At 35.3% G+C, this 17,503-nt stretch overlaps 1 protein-coding gene across 9 annotated transcripts in view; it reads right to left on the bottom strand.

The window, feature by feature from the left end:
- LOC134797521 (dual 3',5'-cyclic-AMP and -GMP phosphodiesterase 11-like) overlaps window positions 1-17,503 on the bottom strand; it is a 251,840-nt gene that overhangs the window by 213,713 nt on the left and 20,624 nt on the right. For 7 of the 9 annotated variants that reach the window (XM_063769772.1, XM_063769774.1, XM_063769773.1 and 4 more), the window contains exon 2: window positions 8,875-9,162. The exons of the other annotated variants lie outside the window; for them this stretch is intronic. In XM_063769772.1, the coding sequence (XP_063625842.1) occupies window positions 8,875-9,004 (130 nt within the window). In that variant the 5' untranslated portion in view covers window positions 9,005-9,162. The remainder of the gene's footprint in view (window positions 1-8,874; window positions 9,163-17,503) is intronic. 9 annotated transcript variants of the gene reach the window in all.

The following is a 17,503-nucleotide window of genomic DNA, read 5'->3' as shown; positions in this document are numbered from 1 at the left end:
CAATTTAACATTTTTTTTAAACATTATTTTTAATTTGACCTTACAATTACTCGTAAGTAGGTAAGACCGTTAAATATTTAAAATGATTATCTTATCAGAAAATTATCACCAATTACTCTAAGAAATCTACTACTCTAAGTAATCCGGCACTGTTAACAATGTATTTTTTATGTGAAACGTGAGTGAAATCTCTTTAAAAAATCCGTAGGGGTCGGATTAAAAACTGTAATTAAGTCCGACTCACGCTTGACTGTACATTTCTAATAGGTTTTCCTGTCATCTATAGGTATAGACCTATTTTATGTATTTTTTTCAAAATTTTAGACCTAGTAGTTTCGGAGATAAGGGGGGGGGAATGGTCATTTTTTGCCTATTTTCTTGAATAACTTCTAAACTGTTAATTCGAAAATTATAAAAAAAATTTATTTAAAATCCTTACAATAAGCTCTTTCATTTGATATGTAACATGATATAGTTTGAAAAAATTTTTTTTTCATTTTTTCATTTACCCCCCAAAAGTGGCCCCCAAGTTTATAATTCATTTGTTTACGTTACATGTCCGTATTCGGGTCACAAACTTACATATGTGTACCAAATTTCAACTTGATTGGTCCAGTAGTTCCGGAGAAAATCGGCTGTGACAGACGGACAGACAGACAGACAGACAGACAGACAGACAGACAGACAGACAGACGCACGAGTGATCCTATAAGGGTTCCGTTTTTTCCTTTTGAGGTACGGAACCCTAAAAAACGAACAACTGCCAGAAGAATTGATTAGGTTAGAGCATAATATTGATATACGTACTGGCTATTATAAATAAATGGAGCAATTTTTTTATAATATTATTTTATTACCCGACAGACTTTATACTGATTCTTTTACCATATACACATACACCATAAACACTTTAAAAACGGCACCTATTTAACCGATCAACTAATTAATCGAATTTGGGTAGTTTAAAATAATAGAAATGGGTACTAAAATTAATAGTTTCGCAACAAAAACGGAGCCTTAAAATATATCAATATGAGTTGTATTTTAATGCCGTTACAGCTTTTGTTTATTTTTAGGCAGGTACCAAATATTTATTTGGCAACTGAATTATTATATTGGAGACTATTTATGAAGTACATTTGAAAAAGAAAACGGCTATCTATTAATTTAAAAATGATGTTCTTTTAAAATATTTTGTTTGGTCACTACACGGTCAACCTAACACGCTCCTCCTCGCTTCGCTCGTCGTCGCACCTATCTTTTGACTCTGGCAGAACACAGTGGTAACTATTGAAATTTGTAATTAAAAATTTAAAGTCCTAATATACCATTACGTGTTTAGGAATTTCGACTATAAGTATAGTAAGTATAGTAGGGTATTATTGGTAAATAAATTTGTGGTGTTTTGTGGATTAGGAAATTTGTCAATATAAAGTACTAGGTAGGTAGGTAGGCATATGTTTAAATTTAAATTATTTATAAATTGAGTATTTAAAGGTTATGTATATAGGTATCTTAAGTATTCTGTATATGTACAAAATATATAAACAACCAAATTTTATGATCGCTTTACAATATTAGTTGCCAATTTATTATTTTAGACGCCAACCTATCAATTCAAGTTCCCTATAATTTTTTTGGGTGGCTTGATTTTGCTGCCAGTTTTTTTTAATTTGTGCTTAAATTTGAGGCTAATATAAATTTATAGGTGCTAAAATATTAATGCACAGCCAATTTATATTATTATATGCCCAGTGAAAGTTCCTGTTTAATATTTTAGTTGCCCGGTTAATAATAAGCCTTTAAAAACAAGTAAACAGCAATTCCATCATAACTCTGTCCGTCGGTATGTTACCACTTCGTTAAAGAGAATAAATTGAAAGTCCTCAAATTACATAAAAACAATTTCTCAAAGTACAAAATTTTTAATTACTTTTTTTATAAATTATTAATTTCTCAAAGTAGGTAGGTATATTAAAACGTTCATAATAATAACTAAGCTAATTTTAAATTAGCACCTATTGCCTTCTACAAGACGATTTTTGTGTAATCGTTTCGGTTATTTAGAATTGATTCAATGCGTTGCATTTTATCTAAGACTCTCTTTTTTTTCGCCGGTGGTGGGACACCAATGCTCAACTTTATGCTACCTAAATATTATGCAATACATTTATCTGCGAAATTAATACTCGTTTAAAAGACTATTATGATCATCAACAGTATGCCAAAATATGGTTCTGGATTTTAAAACTCTGCGAAATGATTGTAAATGATATATGGGAAAGGTAATTCTGCCAAACGACATTTCTGCCAAGTAACATTATGGAATACAAAAATATGTCAAAAATCTTTCTGCAACACATTAGTAAACCATAAAAACTATATACGGCATGAACCGTCCCACGGTTCTAAATAATTTATTTATAGATACATACCTCCAGTAAACACTTTTTATTATCATTAAAAACAGATTACAAAGAAGGAGAACAGTGCAAAGGCGAATTCTGTAAAGGTAAATGTAAGAAAACACACAGAAAGCTTTTTTCGAAATGAATTCTAAGATATCCCATGAGTTTCGTACTAATTCACGTAGAAAATATATTTGAACAAGAAAAAATTGTCTACGGTTAGAAATGTTACTATTCCCAGACGTATCCCGAAGGATATCCTAAATCAACTGTATTTTACGACTCCCACGCTATTGGGGTCAAAAATACATTTTCCCTTAATTACTGACATTTCTCATCCCTCTAAAATCTCTAAATTATGTCATCAAACGTCTGACTCGAATTAATGAGATTAGTCGGTTCACGAATTCCAAATGTCAGCTTTTACGAAATTACTGATCTTGCGTATTTAAAGGTTCTAATATCAAGGAAAAACTTAAAATACCCAATTTAGAAGAAACGAATCTAATTACAAATTAGGAACTTCTTCGTAATTTCATATTCTGGCATTCGTAATTATATGCGCAACGTTATTTAATTTACTGCAATTTATTACAGAAAATTCTCGTTACAAATAAACGAAAAAAAGACATTCCTCTTCTTGACTCCGAGACAATAACAAAATTCTTCACTCCTAAAATTCAACTTGTCTTTATCCATTCTTGAAATAATATGCGCGTTATATGTACCTATTTAAGTGTCTCAAATTACGTGAACTAGTAGTCAATTTGCACATAATAATACAATGACGAGACTTCAAAATGAAATTTCAGCTCCGTCATAAAGCAATGTAAACAACAGTCCACTTTGCAAAATTAACATTCGAGTGGCATGACATGACTCATGAGTAGACGTAGGCAGGAACTTGTGAAAACATTACAAATGCAAATTATTCTTATCGCCTTTTATGACTAATTATTACCAAGCATTACATTATTTTATTATCACGATCGGGTTTTTTATCTTGGTCTATGACTTGCACTTCACCGATTGCATCCTAAATAAGCCGCCGGTCTTAAAGAATTGCAAAATGGCAAACAGCATTTTTACCAAATAAAAAATCTTCACTTTATTAATGTGGTTTTACATTTTGTTTGGTTTGTGTAGTTTATATTTTGTTTAATTTGTTTTGATAAAATAACGTATATGAACTATTATGTTATGAACGTACGAAGTAGATGTCATCAGTATCAATTGACTTGGCTAGGACCTCTTGGTAACTTGGTAAGGGACAGGACCCAAGTTGAGTGAAATGAACTATTTCGTATCTAGGTATCAAACGACATTTTTAATGAATACATATAATTAACTAGTATTTTCAGCTATTAAACAAGTGTACCTAATAAATGAGATGTTATTTCATGAAACGCGAGATTTATTCCCAGAATCCACTTAAAGGTCTGCAAAGATTGCTCCAAGTCCCATTGTAACGTAAATCGTGATTAATGACTGTTTAATACTATTTATTAAGAAGAGGAGAGCCGAGCCGAGTGATTAGTAGGTAAGTAGCAACACGTGGAGGGTAAATATATAAGAAAATAATATAACAGAAGATCTTATACGAGTATAAGCGCCTTGGGTCAAATTTGGAGAAACCGGAGTAATGCTTCAGATATTAATTAGTCTAAAGTCATAATACTGACAGTAATTGCTTGGAACAAAATTTATTTTTCATTGGTCAAATTGGCATTTTATAGGAGCTAGAATAAGAATAAAAACGTAAATAATATTAAAGGTAACCGGAAAAGTTTAAGGAAAAAACATGGATATTATTGTCAAAATTGTTATAAAAATTTAATTATTGCATGCAAAAAGAGAGTTTAGGTACAACATGCAACATTATTGATCTCTAAAACGAACATAAATCGTTGTCGCGCATACAACTTTTGATACAAACGAAATGCTGTACATATAATATATATGTACTTAAGTTACAACTGAGAGGTACCTACATGGTATTTTTTAATGCTTATTCCCAAAATTGTTTTTTTTTTGTGTTTGTCATAGAATTTTCTAGGAAATTTTTTTTATGGATTTTTTTGTTTCCCTCTGTTACGTAACACACATACCTGCACTACTAATAAAAAGGTTCCTTAAAATCATGCCGTTCCAGAATTGGCAGATGCGGAATGCGGACTCTCCTTGAACAAGGTAGTAACGGGTTCGTGCAAGAAAGAAGAAAACTTGGGCCACAAGTAAGTAAAAGTTTGTAAAAACACCTAGTAGGACCCATTTTCAATAAACCTATTTCCCGATCTCAAATACAGAGGATGAATAATTCAAAATAGGACGGGCACCAGCCCTGAATGCGGTGGCTGATTGCATTTTTACACAACGTCTTTAGATGGAGACACAGTTCCTTTTCTGAAAAGTTAATCAGGAAAGCCTTTCTATGAGACATCTAGATCTTTTTTATTCGGCTTTATGCAAGTTCCTTGTAAGACCTTTCAAGTTTTTCATAAGTTTTTTTTACCCGTGATTAAATTTACTAAAAGATTTTTATTATCTGTCTGACCCAAGGAAGGCATGTTTTTCGAGTACTTTCCTCCCTGGCTCTTAACGCCCTAAACAGCTTGACGGATTTTAATGATTCAAAACGCCTTTCAAAAATTTCGGAGTGATAGGTATGTATGTAAAGACTAGTTTAGGAGCAGTCTGGTCTTACTTGACTTTTTAACAATGAATTTAGTGTTGTGTTAATGTTATTATAGTTTGTAATTTTACGGTGATAAATTCGTATACGGGGTCTGTACATAAATGGGGCCCATGGGATTAATAGTAAGTTACTCGTGGGCCTCGTGGCACATGACCAGCGATATACTCGTACATTATATTCTTAAAGCTTCCAAGAAAACGGAAGAAAGAGCTTCAGCTATTTGACGTTACGCCTCGGTCAACTAAAAATTACCCCGCCATTCCCGAGTCAGGTATCGACGCAGTGTTGTTTCCATGTCCTCACGCGTCCGTCACATTCAAAACCGCATCCCAACATAACGGTATACGATTTCAGCACGTTTTCTATGATTCACCCGCAGTTATTGCAATATGCAATGAGCCCTCAAGGCGACAAGGTAACGCAATCTGTGGCGCCCGACTTGAATACTAACCGCGATAATGTATTCATCCGGGAAAAATCGCGCCGCGGGCCAACGCGCGTCGAATGTAATATCAACCGAATTATTATAATATGCCATATTTATGGCGGTAAACTGTGATATTATTTGCAAAATTTGAGAATCTCTGGCTCTCGGAGCCTAGCCCTTTTGTGGTATATGTATTTTTTTTGTGAACGAACATTTGAGTTTGAGCCATATGTTTAGGTAATAACGGTTCTAGGCCTGCCGGCTTGCAATGTATCTATCCAAATATTTTCGTAAAGATAACGAATTAATAGGTACATTTATATTTCGCAGTTTTTTCTCCTTAATCAAAATTCCCATTTTATACAATGACATTATAAATGACAACACGCTGGTTCTCGAAAATCGTTATCGATAACTTTGTTGTTAAAATAAATTTTGTAGTAAAACATTATGTTATTAAAGCAAATAAAGCTTGAAATTGTTTCCCCAGAATAGGTAGTGGCTATGCCTATATTGCCTACCCCAATTTCGGGGTTAGCTGCAGCCTGTGAGTATTTAGTAACTGGAGACGTCATGGCTGTCATTTTCTGTACAAAACAGTCTGCCGATTTTTGCGGGGGAGGGGCACGTCAAACGTATGGCTATTTGTACGTAACGTACAAATAGCCATGTCCAGATAAACGTCAGTCCATACAAAAGTTTGCACAGTTGTGCAAGGTTTTCGGCAGAGGGGTAAGCTCTTAAAGGTGACTCCGGTAATTAATTGTTCTAAGGCTGCAGCAACCAGGAAAGTGCTAAGATGAGGAGCAGTAAGCAAAATAATTCTTTCATTTTGTATTTTAGTTTGCCCGTTTCAATCTGCAGTTAGCTTAGAACATGTTAGCTTCCCAGAGGATTGTGGCTTGCTACTGGAGTGAATTTTAACGAGATTTTTAATGCTTTCGCTGGGATTTATTACAGCTGGCGCCAAGAAGCGGCTACTGCGGGCGTATTCAGATTTTAAATCACGATACTGATCTGATATTAACCTCAATGCGTCCCTATCCACCGATATGAAAGTGCGAACAAGTCGTTGGTTAATATCACGTAAGTATCATGTTTTTAAATTCAGAATGCGCCGCCTGGGAACTAGGAATTTGACGGCGACCTCTGACTATTAACTGTGAGATTGCAAGTACTTCATTACCAGTTTAATGCATAAAACCGTCGGTCTTACGGAAATTTCCATCAGGATTTTGAGAGAGCGATATAATTAATATAGACTTAGCGTTGTCGTACTAAGTATTTAAAAGTATGTAAGAACCGACGTATAATGTAGGCAAGTATTTCGAGCAAAAATAATGTATTTCAGTAACTCATTTTATATCTTACATAAAATTTCTTTGTTTTTATTTATATATTTACAATTCGGTAATTTGGTTTTCTTGATTTATTAGAATATGTTCATCATTTATTTACCTACTTTGACAAAAAATTCTACTGTAATATATTTTCCTTCACATAAGTTCTAGTAACCTCAGAAGTAAAAGCATACTAATAGCTTCAAGTCTTTGACGTTTCATTGATCCAATTTTATTAGTCCAACCTTTATAGTTTTGTAAGCAGACCAATAAAAACAAATGCCTCGTATTCGTATGTCAGCTGCAATAGGCCACGCAACAAGTGAGTTCGCTCAACTAATCGCTCAACTCGCTCGACAAAAACTCCGTGAATCATTTGTTACGGGAATCTTGTTACTCGTACTCGGTCCGTTCTACATCAATTATCTTCTTAAGAATTGTTCGGACTTTTCAAACAAAACAAGAGTGAAAGCAAATGTAAGTAGATGAAATTGCTTTAGTTTTTGCTACAGACAAGTTTGAGTTTGTCATTAATCTGATGCCAGATTGATTGATACGAGCACTTATTCTGGATATAATATACATTTACGATGTTCCGATTGGGAAAATCGTCTTTTTGTTACAAATGTGAAAAATAAATATATACGAAATTTAATGGATATTCAAGCAGAAGTTTTTGACAGACGTAGATGAGACATTATTAGAACACGTGCAAAAGTTTGGCAACTCTTAATTTTGATGAAGGTATAAAACGGGCGTCTGCGAAGTTGCAAAGTTTAGCACCTAAGTTTTAAGTTAAAATTTGACGTGGGATTTGCAGAATTTTTAAAGATGCTTCAGAATTTCAATCCTGTTAAAAAAGGACGAAAGCGTTTGCAGCTTGGCTATCTCAACCGGTCGGCGGACCAGTCGGGGGACCAGTTGGCCTGATGGTCCGCCGCGTACGGAATGCAAGGCAAGGTCGGGAACGTTCGTCGGCCGTCGCGATTCCACGATATGTGCGCAAGAACTTGTTTTCTGGATTACGTTATTATTACATTCCTGTAGCGCAGATGCTGAGGATAACGTGGGACGAGAAATTCATCATTGTTAACCGATATATCTCCAACCGAATAGAAATAGTTTTAATACCTACCCTACGCAATTCCGTTATGGACGGTAGCTTGATTTAAATGGGAATCAGTGTGAATCCGGGAGTCTTAAATCCTCGGGAGAGTATAATTATCTTTTAAAATAAATTCAATTGAAAGTCATCATAATACTTAAAAAATGATTTTATAAAATAATTTAACTCTACCTGGACAAATTCTGACTCACCTAACAATTCGAACACCTGATGAGGCACTCATCTCAGCAGTAAATTTTGATATTCCATCTTCTTCTTCTTCTTCCAGTGCCATCTCCTACCGGAGGTCGGCTATCATGAGGGCTATACGAACTTTAGACACAGCTGCGCGGAATAATGAACGTGTGCTCTGTTTGAACCATGTTCGGAGATTTTTGAGCCATGAGTTACGTCTTCGTCCGGATGATCTTTTCCCTTGGATCTTTCCTTGTATAATGAGTTGAAGGAGTTCATACTTCTCGTTTCGCATGATATGACCACGGTACTGTAGCTTGCTTGCTTGATATTCCATAAAAGCAAAATAAATGTATAAAGTAGAGATTATTTTCCAAACTGTGTTTGTTACGTCGGTACCTAAGTTATATTTGTACACTCACGGTTAACCTTACCATCTATACTATTTCTTGACTTGGTCGGAGAGAAATTTTAAATAAATTACCCGTCTGACTGGGCCGTAAATTAACTTTTAATATCCATCCAGGCGCGAACTTTAAGCATCAAAACACCTAAATATTAACGATTTTCCCGGTATAACCTCTCAAATCATTGTGTCATAAACAAAGTGTTTGTTTAGTGTTATTAATAAAGTTATGAACGTGAAATTAAACATGCCTGAAAAACAATAAAAAACTAAAAAAATAAATTAAAAAATACCGTACCAAAACATTTCCTAACGAGTGGGCAATTCATCAAGTACTTCCAGGGCGTATGCGGCAGAGGCTTTTTCTTCTTGTAGCTCCTATGAGGGTGACGGCACCGCTCGGGAGCCTTGGCGTTCTTTGTGAACATTCCGAGTCAAACCTGACACTTCCATAAATTGTCACATCACTGGCACTACCGGTTACAGCACAAGCACTTCTGCCTCTCACTGACACTCACAAAGACAAACCACAAACAAGGTCATCCGAAGTCATCACTCGACCGAGAGATTACAGGCGCGCGCACCACTGTAAAGAAGAAAAACAAAAAAATGTGAGACCCAAACTGGGTTAAAAAAAGCAATGAAAGTAATACAGCTTTATGACGGATTTAATGATCGCTGTGTACATCTATGGCCACTTTCGCTGTCGATGTACGAAAGAACGAAACAAAAAATATAAAACTGAAGCCGGTTGTTTTTTGTGCTGTCCCGTTATATGTAAATATGAAAGTATTGAAAGTGGTTTCGTTACAGTCGGCCACAGCTTTTGTTTATTAATGATGCGAAAAATATTGGTTTACTTATTGTACGTCACGTGTTTAAGGACAATATTATTTGGAACCAGTCGAACACGATATTAATTTTTATAGACATGATATTAAATTACAATATAAATCAGGTCGTTTATATTGTAATTTAATGACCACAATAAAGATTACGTTGAGACGTAGGTATACAATGTTCCTGGTGGGTGGGAAAAATCTGCATGCCAGCAGCCGTGGCAAAATGCCGGGACAACGCGAGGGAGATGATGATATTTATTAAATACCTAAATGTATGATAAAAACCGGTTTATTGATTATTATTCATAAAGACAATGTGTTTGTACCAAGGTGCACGTGCTACGTAACGTTTCAAAAATATTATTAAGGCGAGATATATGCTTGGGCAGGTATTTAAGATTCATATTCTATTTATCGAGCAAAGTTCTTTTATTTAATCATATAACTACCGAAAATACCACTTTTCGGCCCGGGAGCGTATCTCGTCTCAACATGGTATAAGGTATAAATCTTGTACCTGTCCAAATTCCAAGTACGACATTGCAAGGTAGCTCAAGTAATAAAGTGACATCAAGTGTCTTCTATGGTAAGGCATCTTTTACATCAACTTAACTAAAAAACTTGTATTTAATTTATTCCTATTCCATATCCAAAAAAACGTAGTGAATACCACACACACAGTTTCATTATGTGAATCATTTAATTTATGAAGCAATATTTCAAATTAATAATGAATAAGTAATTTGATGATAAAATATTGTAATCTAATTTGACATTTTAAGTGCTTCAAACCTTTAGGCGGTTGTACTACTCAAATTATACGTCTTCGTTAACACCTCCACATTATACAAAAAAAAGACCTATGAAAGTATGAACAGTACAGTGTTGCCAGATGAAATCTGAAATATTCAGTAGAAAAAAAATCTTTTTAGCAGTAGATACGGGAAAAAAGCAGTAGATTTAAAAAGTGATGTCTGCAATAGGTAAAATTGAAAAAAAAAAAATTGTATGCTCTGACCTAACACCAACCTCCCATAGAAAATTAGATTTTTTTTCCTTTTTCTGCTGACAAACTAATCAAAAAAATCAAATTGTCAGTAACAGTAAAATGTATCTTACTTCTGTTATTATAATTAATAAATGAGCACAAGTTTTTTTTCTACTCATTATTCGCTAGCCCTTATACTATTCATTTGGGGTCGGCGCAGAATGTTTTTTTATTCCATACCTCTCTCTCGCCCGTCATCTCATCATTCACTGGCGTTCGTTTCATATCATCTCTCACACAGTCCATGCACCTTTTCCTCGGTTTTCCTCTCCCGTTAATTCCCTACACATTCATTCGTAATACCTTTCTCGTTACATGACTTTCATCCCTCCGCATCACATGCCCATACCACGCTAGGCGATTCGCTCTTACTTTTTCTACTATGTATGCCTAATCACACTATAGATAAAAAATAACCGCGGTTTCAGAAAACTTCGTATGTCATAAAGGATAGACGACACGATACGACGGTATAAAGTAACTAGGTAATCCGGTCACGACGAATAATCATTCGTTTTCGAAAAATCAGTAGCTCAGTAGCAAAAAGCAGTAGATCAGTAGATATTTTTAAAATCAGATAGATCTACTGCTTAATCAGTAGATCTGGCAACAGTGGAACAGTATGAACCCAGAAAATCGTGCAACAATAACAATTAAGTAGAAACCGATAACACGAATTATATTTTCTGGCATTACATAAAAGTTTTTTCTCCTTATATTGCTTTAGCCTATGTTTGTATTGTTGGTATTTGATGCCTGGACTAAGGCCTACTGTGTTTGTCAATATTATGTTAAACTCGCGACAGGTAAGATTCGTAAGACGTGACGTCACGTGTGACGGACACTGTTACAATGTCATTGAGTTTTTATTTTTTGATTTAAATGCCATCTAGTGAGTTTCCTTCAGAGTGGCACTAATATAACTCGAGTACTAACAGTGATGTGCTAAGGGGTTTCAAGTAATGCGACGAAATAACGCTAGATGTACCCTCAATTATACATAGTGCTGCAGACATTTTGCACTAGATGGCGCTGTTATTAATATTTTGAGTTACAATGTCGTTGAGTTTTCACTTGTGCCGGCACTCCCGGAGTGCAACCCGTTGTTTTATTTTTTTTTTCTTCTTTGTAGTCGTATCCGACATCGGATCGGACAATATGAAAAAGATGTTGCATGAGAAAAGTCTTGATTTTAAGCGGTGTTTTCCCCGTAGTTTTTTTCTAAAGGGAGAAACGATTGAAAAGAACTGCGAAGTTGTTCGAGTAATGCCGCCAAGGTTTGTTTGGTGCGCGGTCACAGACCCGATAGGGAAGGTCAAGTGCACATACTCGTGTATGATTCATATTCTTTTGAAACCGTTTTTTACGAGCTTGTCATTGAAAGACCGCGAGATTTGGTTGAGTTTAAGATACTTAGGCAGAATAGGTATAATATATACAATGCATTTCGCAAGGTTCCGAAACTGGGTACATGTAGGTACAATGTACATGAATATAAATCTGAAGCAGTTAAAATGTAAAATGTTGAACTAGTTTGGGAAAAGTGCCTCCACTCCAGCGATGAAAACGTGGAAGTCAGGTGTAATGAAATTGGTAACATAGTTGTTCACTACGTTGCACGTTTTACACTCGTACTCTAAGTAAAATGGCCTCTTGTGGCCCAACTGTACATTATCATTTAAAAAAAAACTGTAGGCAGAACTATTTCAAGATCGGCCAGAGGAACATTACGTAGAAATAAGCTCACTATTTTCGGATTGGACAGGAGACACCCTTTTACTGTTTTATTTGCAGTCGCTAAAAGTTACAATCGACCAATTTAAATTACTTTACTCCTACACCCGTGGGTGGAACATATTTAATTTCGCTAAAATTTCCCTGGAGTTTTTGCTTGTTCGCAATTCCTTTTTACCTAGCGTGGGATGATTAAAAAAGAGTGGTTTGTGACCGAATTCAGTTCCCGTGGATAACGACAGTGTCAACTGCGCAGGTATGATATTTGTGCAGCCAACTATGAACCGTAACGAACCAATTAATTGTACGGAACTGTTGTAACTGTAAAGGTTTTCATCAGCGCGACCGGCGAGGTTTTGACACGTTTCTTACTTTTGTGTACACATTCTAGATCTAGTGGTAAAAATAGAGCTCTGTTCCACCAGTTCCGTCTAATACCTAGTAATTTAAATAGCGTAGCGGTTCTTGATATTTTTTTCTTCACTTTTTAATGCTTCTTTGTTCCATTGCTTCCTTGCTTTGTAAATGAATTGTAAAATCGATTTCTATATTTTTTTTCTGAAAATGATTAGCAGGTTTACAAGGTCTCAATTTTGCTTGTATCGCGTCACGCAATAAACAATATAACCCCAAAGAAAATAATGTATAGTAAAATAGCGTGACAGAGAAATGAGACCGACAAAAAATTGTGCTAGTCCCAATTACAAAGGCAAAAAGTAAACTGAGATGTGCTATGAATCATGCCAATGTTTCTTTATTGGGTCAAGGTCAATTTAAACGTGGTGAATTACAGCTTCAATTATTATTTCGCGAAATAAATCAACTTGATACAAAACAAAGTGGCTTGGCGATGCTTTATCTGGATTTTAATTGGATGTTTAAAACCACTTGGCAAAATTTCAAAAGCTTGCGTAGATTTTTTTACGTTAATAATAGTCGTTTTTTATGGAAAAATCATTTAAATAAGACACGTCAATAGGTTAAAACACTTGGCAAAATTTCAAAAGCTTGCGTAGATTTTTTTAAGTTAATAATAGTCGTTTTTTATGGCAAAAACATTTAAATAAGACATGTCAAGTCAATAGGTACATATGTACGTGTTTTTCTATAAAGAAATATGATTTCGATATTCAATTGCCCATATACAATTTCACTTGACAATTTTATTACCATTACCAAGTAGACTGCATATAAATTAATATTATAGTAGGTACCTAATAATTAGACATAGATAATATTTTTCTAACACGAACGAGGCAACGCTAGTGACTTCCTTCCGATATTTAAGTTAGTTTATCGATACTTATAAGTTTCATATACAAAGGCCACATTTGGAAATAAATGAACAAGAATAAACTAAATATCGGAAGGAAGTCACTAGCATTGCCTCGTTCATGCTAGAAAAATCTTTATGTCTACTAATAATACAATATTTACAGGCTTACTTAATGACGTTACTTCTCACACAGGGTTTTTATACAATATTACGTAGATTTTTTTTTTATCAATGACAAAAAGGAATTGACCGTTTCGGCTTCCGCGACATCTTTACATTTTCCCTTTACTTTAAAAATGTGTAGGTAATATCGTTTGTAGACCGTATCTGCTTAATAAACATTAGTTTAATATTACGTAGCACAGCGAGTCACCTAAATATATGACCTGTTGACCACATTAACCTCAAGAACCTAGCCTTGAGCATAATACAAGCTAAGAAAATTAGTAACGGCTCATTACCAACTTTTCGTGATTAATAAATCTTCTGTCTAAAAAATTGTAGGCTTCCCCAGTACAACATAAAATATGTTTCGCTGTTGCTGTTGTGTTCGGAATTATTTATTGCCCAGATACCTAGTAGCAATTATTTAGTGGTCTCGGAATATTCTTCTCTTGCGAGAACACGTCTTTGTACTTAGCATAGCTTCCTTGTGGGTAAATTAGGTGAGGTTTTATAATGTTATCCGTGTTTAGGATAGGACGGTAGGCCTATAAAACCCTTTAAAAATAACCGAACGATATTTTTACTAAATAATATCTAATAATCTTAACGAGTACTGCGGGCCTAGCATAAGTGAAAATCGCTTAAGTATATAAAACGCCAATGGAAACTTAAGTACCTAATATATGAAAATGATCACGTAAATTTATCGTTCGTTGTTGTCATTACGATACATTTTTTTCTACAGGTTTACCTATTATTTCTCTGTCAATAACAAAGAGTTTGACAAACAAAGCATGCCTGGTTTCTAATTTCAGTAATCGTAATCAGATGTCAGCACTAACACGTTTAATGCGCTTGTATATAACGCAAGAGACCACCGTGCCGCCCGGACTCAAGTAACGCAGCGCTGGGTAACCGGACACTAGTGCTTCCACGAAGCTGCTTTTTAGGGCAGACCAGAAACCGACGCGGGCGCGCGGGTGTGTGGAATATGATCTTGGAGATTAAGCACTTTTAGTTCAGAGTTTGACAAGCTTGATGTATTTCTGGTTGAATACCTTTTGAAGTTGAGTTGTCTTATTTTGGTAATCGAATAAATCTCACAGATTGAAAGCTGTCTGTCGCTGTCATTAATAACGGCTAATAGAACATGCCCTAACTCGTCCTAAATCTATATGATTATTTTTAACTATTAAACCTTTAACAATTTGTTTTGGGTTCAATGTTTTTTGACTGAATAACTTATTTATTTTACTTACTGGTCAAGCAATTTTTGTAACCCAACGAAGCCTACATAGAAATGTTAATTGTACACACCATGGTATAATAATATACTCCGTCTGGTACTCTATTCCGAGATTCGCGTATGACCTAACTGACACGGGCCTACGTCATCATGCTGTTTACAGGTTCTCAAAATTTAAAATGGGGGAGAATTTTAACCAACGGTGAAAATTATTTTAACGGCATTAATTTTAAGTTATTCATGTAGAAACATAGTAAAATAAAACAAATCGAGTGTATTAAATTAAACTTTATTTATCTATACAAGACAAACGTTTGAAAAACTAATTCACAGTTACACATTAATTACCAAGCTTACGACGTAAAAAGTTTGGAAAACACTGCGACTGCTGACACTGAGCGAGAAGGAAATAACAATTAACACGCGTTCGACAAGGATGACGGTCAGGGCATGAAGTTATCTAGATCCGAATTGTCAAATGTGACAGCGCTATCCTGTGTTGCCAGTAATGTAAACAGAATTACCCGAACGTCTGAAATTTCTTTCGTGAATCGGAAGATATTGCTAACGAATAATTAAAAATGACGTGTTATTGTAAAATTTAAGATAAAATACATATAAATGAAAATTATAAAATAATAAAGAAATATTTTAACTTATTAACCATAGGTATAATGTACCCATGTAACATGTTATGTTGAAATAAAGTGGCAATGTTATTGTGACGTAGGCCCGTGTCACTCTGGGAATAGAAGACCATGTTTTATTAGACCATGGTACACACTGCCCAGAATCAATATCCTAAGACTGATCCATGCGAGGCAGGCGGGCAAGTTTCTTATTAAGGCGTATAATAGCCATCCCTTACGTATCTTTACGGTTAGACTAGCCGGAGGAAATGGACCCTTTATACCTATACAAAGGCGCAATACCTGAGGCTAGAATTGGTGTTATAGGTATAGGTACATTTTGCTGTGAGTTTTTCGGTATTAATGTTTACCTCTAAATAATGGGACGGTTTGGTTTTGTTACTTCGATACATTTGTTTACATGTGATATCAAAATTTTGAATAAACGACACGACAGTGCAAGAACACAAGTGTATATATAATTTTGTATTTATCTACCCTTTATACTTTTTTATTTCCAGTCATTGAATTTAAGCAGAACAGACAGAAAGTGTAACGCAATGGATCTTGTTTAAACCGAGCCTTAATTGACAGCGAATCAGCAGACAGACGAACAGAGTAGACTTAGTTCTTATTTGAAATGCCACTATGTTATACGCTGTCTAAAGTTACTGAAGTGTATGGGTCTAAAAAACTGCAAAACTGCTAATTGACAGCGAGTCTTCCTCAAGCATATACTGCCTGCCTACTTATACTCGAGCGACAGATCTGCTCAAGGGTCTACTCTGAACAACCATCTGTCAAGCCGCATTTCCTATTTATGGATTCAGATTGTTGTGAACCCCTGTTACATTAGTTATTCGGCCTTCCAACTACGCTAAGACCACAATTAATTCCGTGTACAGTATTTTTGAAAATAAAATCTATGATACTAATGCAGTTTTAATCGCATTTCATTAGAGCGGTTTCAGTGGAAAATAACTTCATCTGAAAAACAAAAGATTTATTACAAAATGTAATTTGGTTGTATCCCAGCTGACTCCAGCTGAGTTAGTGGGCATTACAAATGCATTAGCGCTTTTTAAAGTTGCTCTCGTTTAATTATTAGACTTTTTGTCGTCCGCCCGAGGGCATGACCTCGCCGTGACGTCACGGCGCGGATGAATGAACATCCACCCTTAGACTCCCCCGAGCCCCACCCAGCGGTCAGTCTCACACGACCAATATCGCAGTCATGACGTTTTGTCTGGCTGTTATCGACGCTCGACGACGATTTTTGAAGCAACTTGCTTTTTAGCAGTCTTACAATACAGTCATATTTATGACGCATCTAATAGAACAAAACATAGATCATGGGCCTCAAAGGGAGATGTACCTAAATAAGGAGCGATTTTTCCAGACCATAGTAATTTTTCCACAATGACACTTTACGCTCGAAAACAGCGAGGTATTTGGGATTTGTCACTAATTATTCCATTAACGTGTGATTGTGATAAAGTTCGCTAATAAAAACTGACAGATGAACGTTTCGGGTTACTTGTGCCGCATCCAACACTAGCCGATTATACATATTTCTCAACTTCATTTGCATTAATTATTTAAATGGCAAATCTATGACAGTGGCATATATACAAGAAACGTGAAACTTGTAATGAATATGCTCATTTATCTCTAACATAAACTTAAACCATCTCCATTCTTCGTGCATTGTGCACATTTATCAAGAGCTTTACAAGCATAACATCTTTGCAGCGCACTTTATTTTGACTAAAGCGCAGTTCTAAGTATCTGCATTTCTCTAATGGTAAACCCACGTACTTGTTAGGATTTCGCGACGATTTATGTTCGTTTAAATACGACTTCACTCCTGTAATTAATATTGTTGATCCGGCTTTAGACGTTGCATTTATGGGCTAGGGTCGTAGACCAGTGCCATATTTGGTGTTGTGAGTCATGCGACTAGTCGCAAGTGGGTTGGAAGCAGAGT

The sequence above is a fragment of the Cydia splendana genome, chromosome 15, assembly GCF_910591565.1.
Source record: "Cydia splendana chromosome 15, ilCydSple1.2, whole genome shotgun sequence".
Taxonomy (NCBI): Eukaryota; Metazoa; Arthropoda; class Insecta; order Lepidoptera; family Tortricidae; genus Cydia; species Cydia splendana.
Note: the sequence above shows the minus strand (reverse complement) of the source record. Positions and strands in the feature narration are given on the sequence as shown.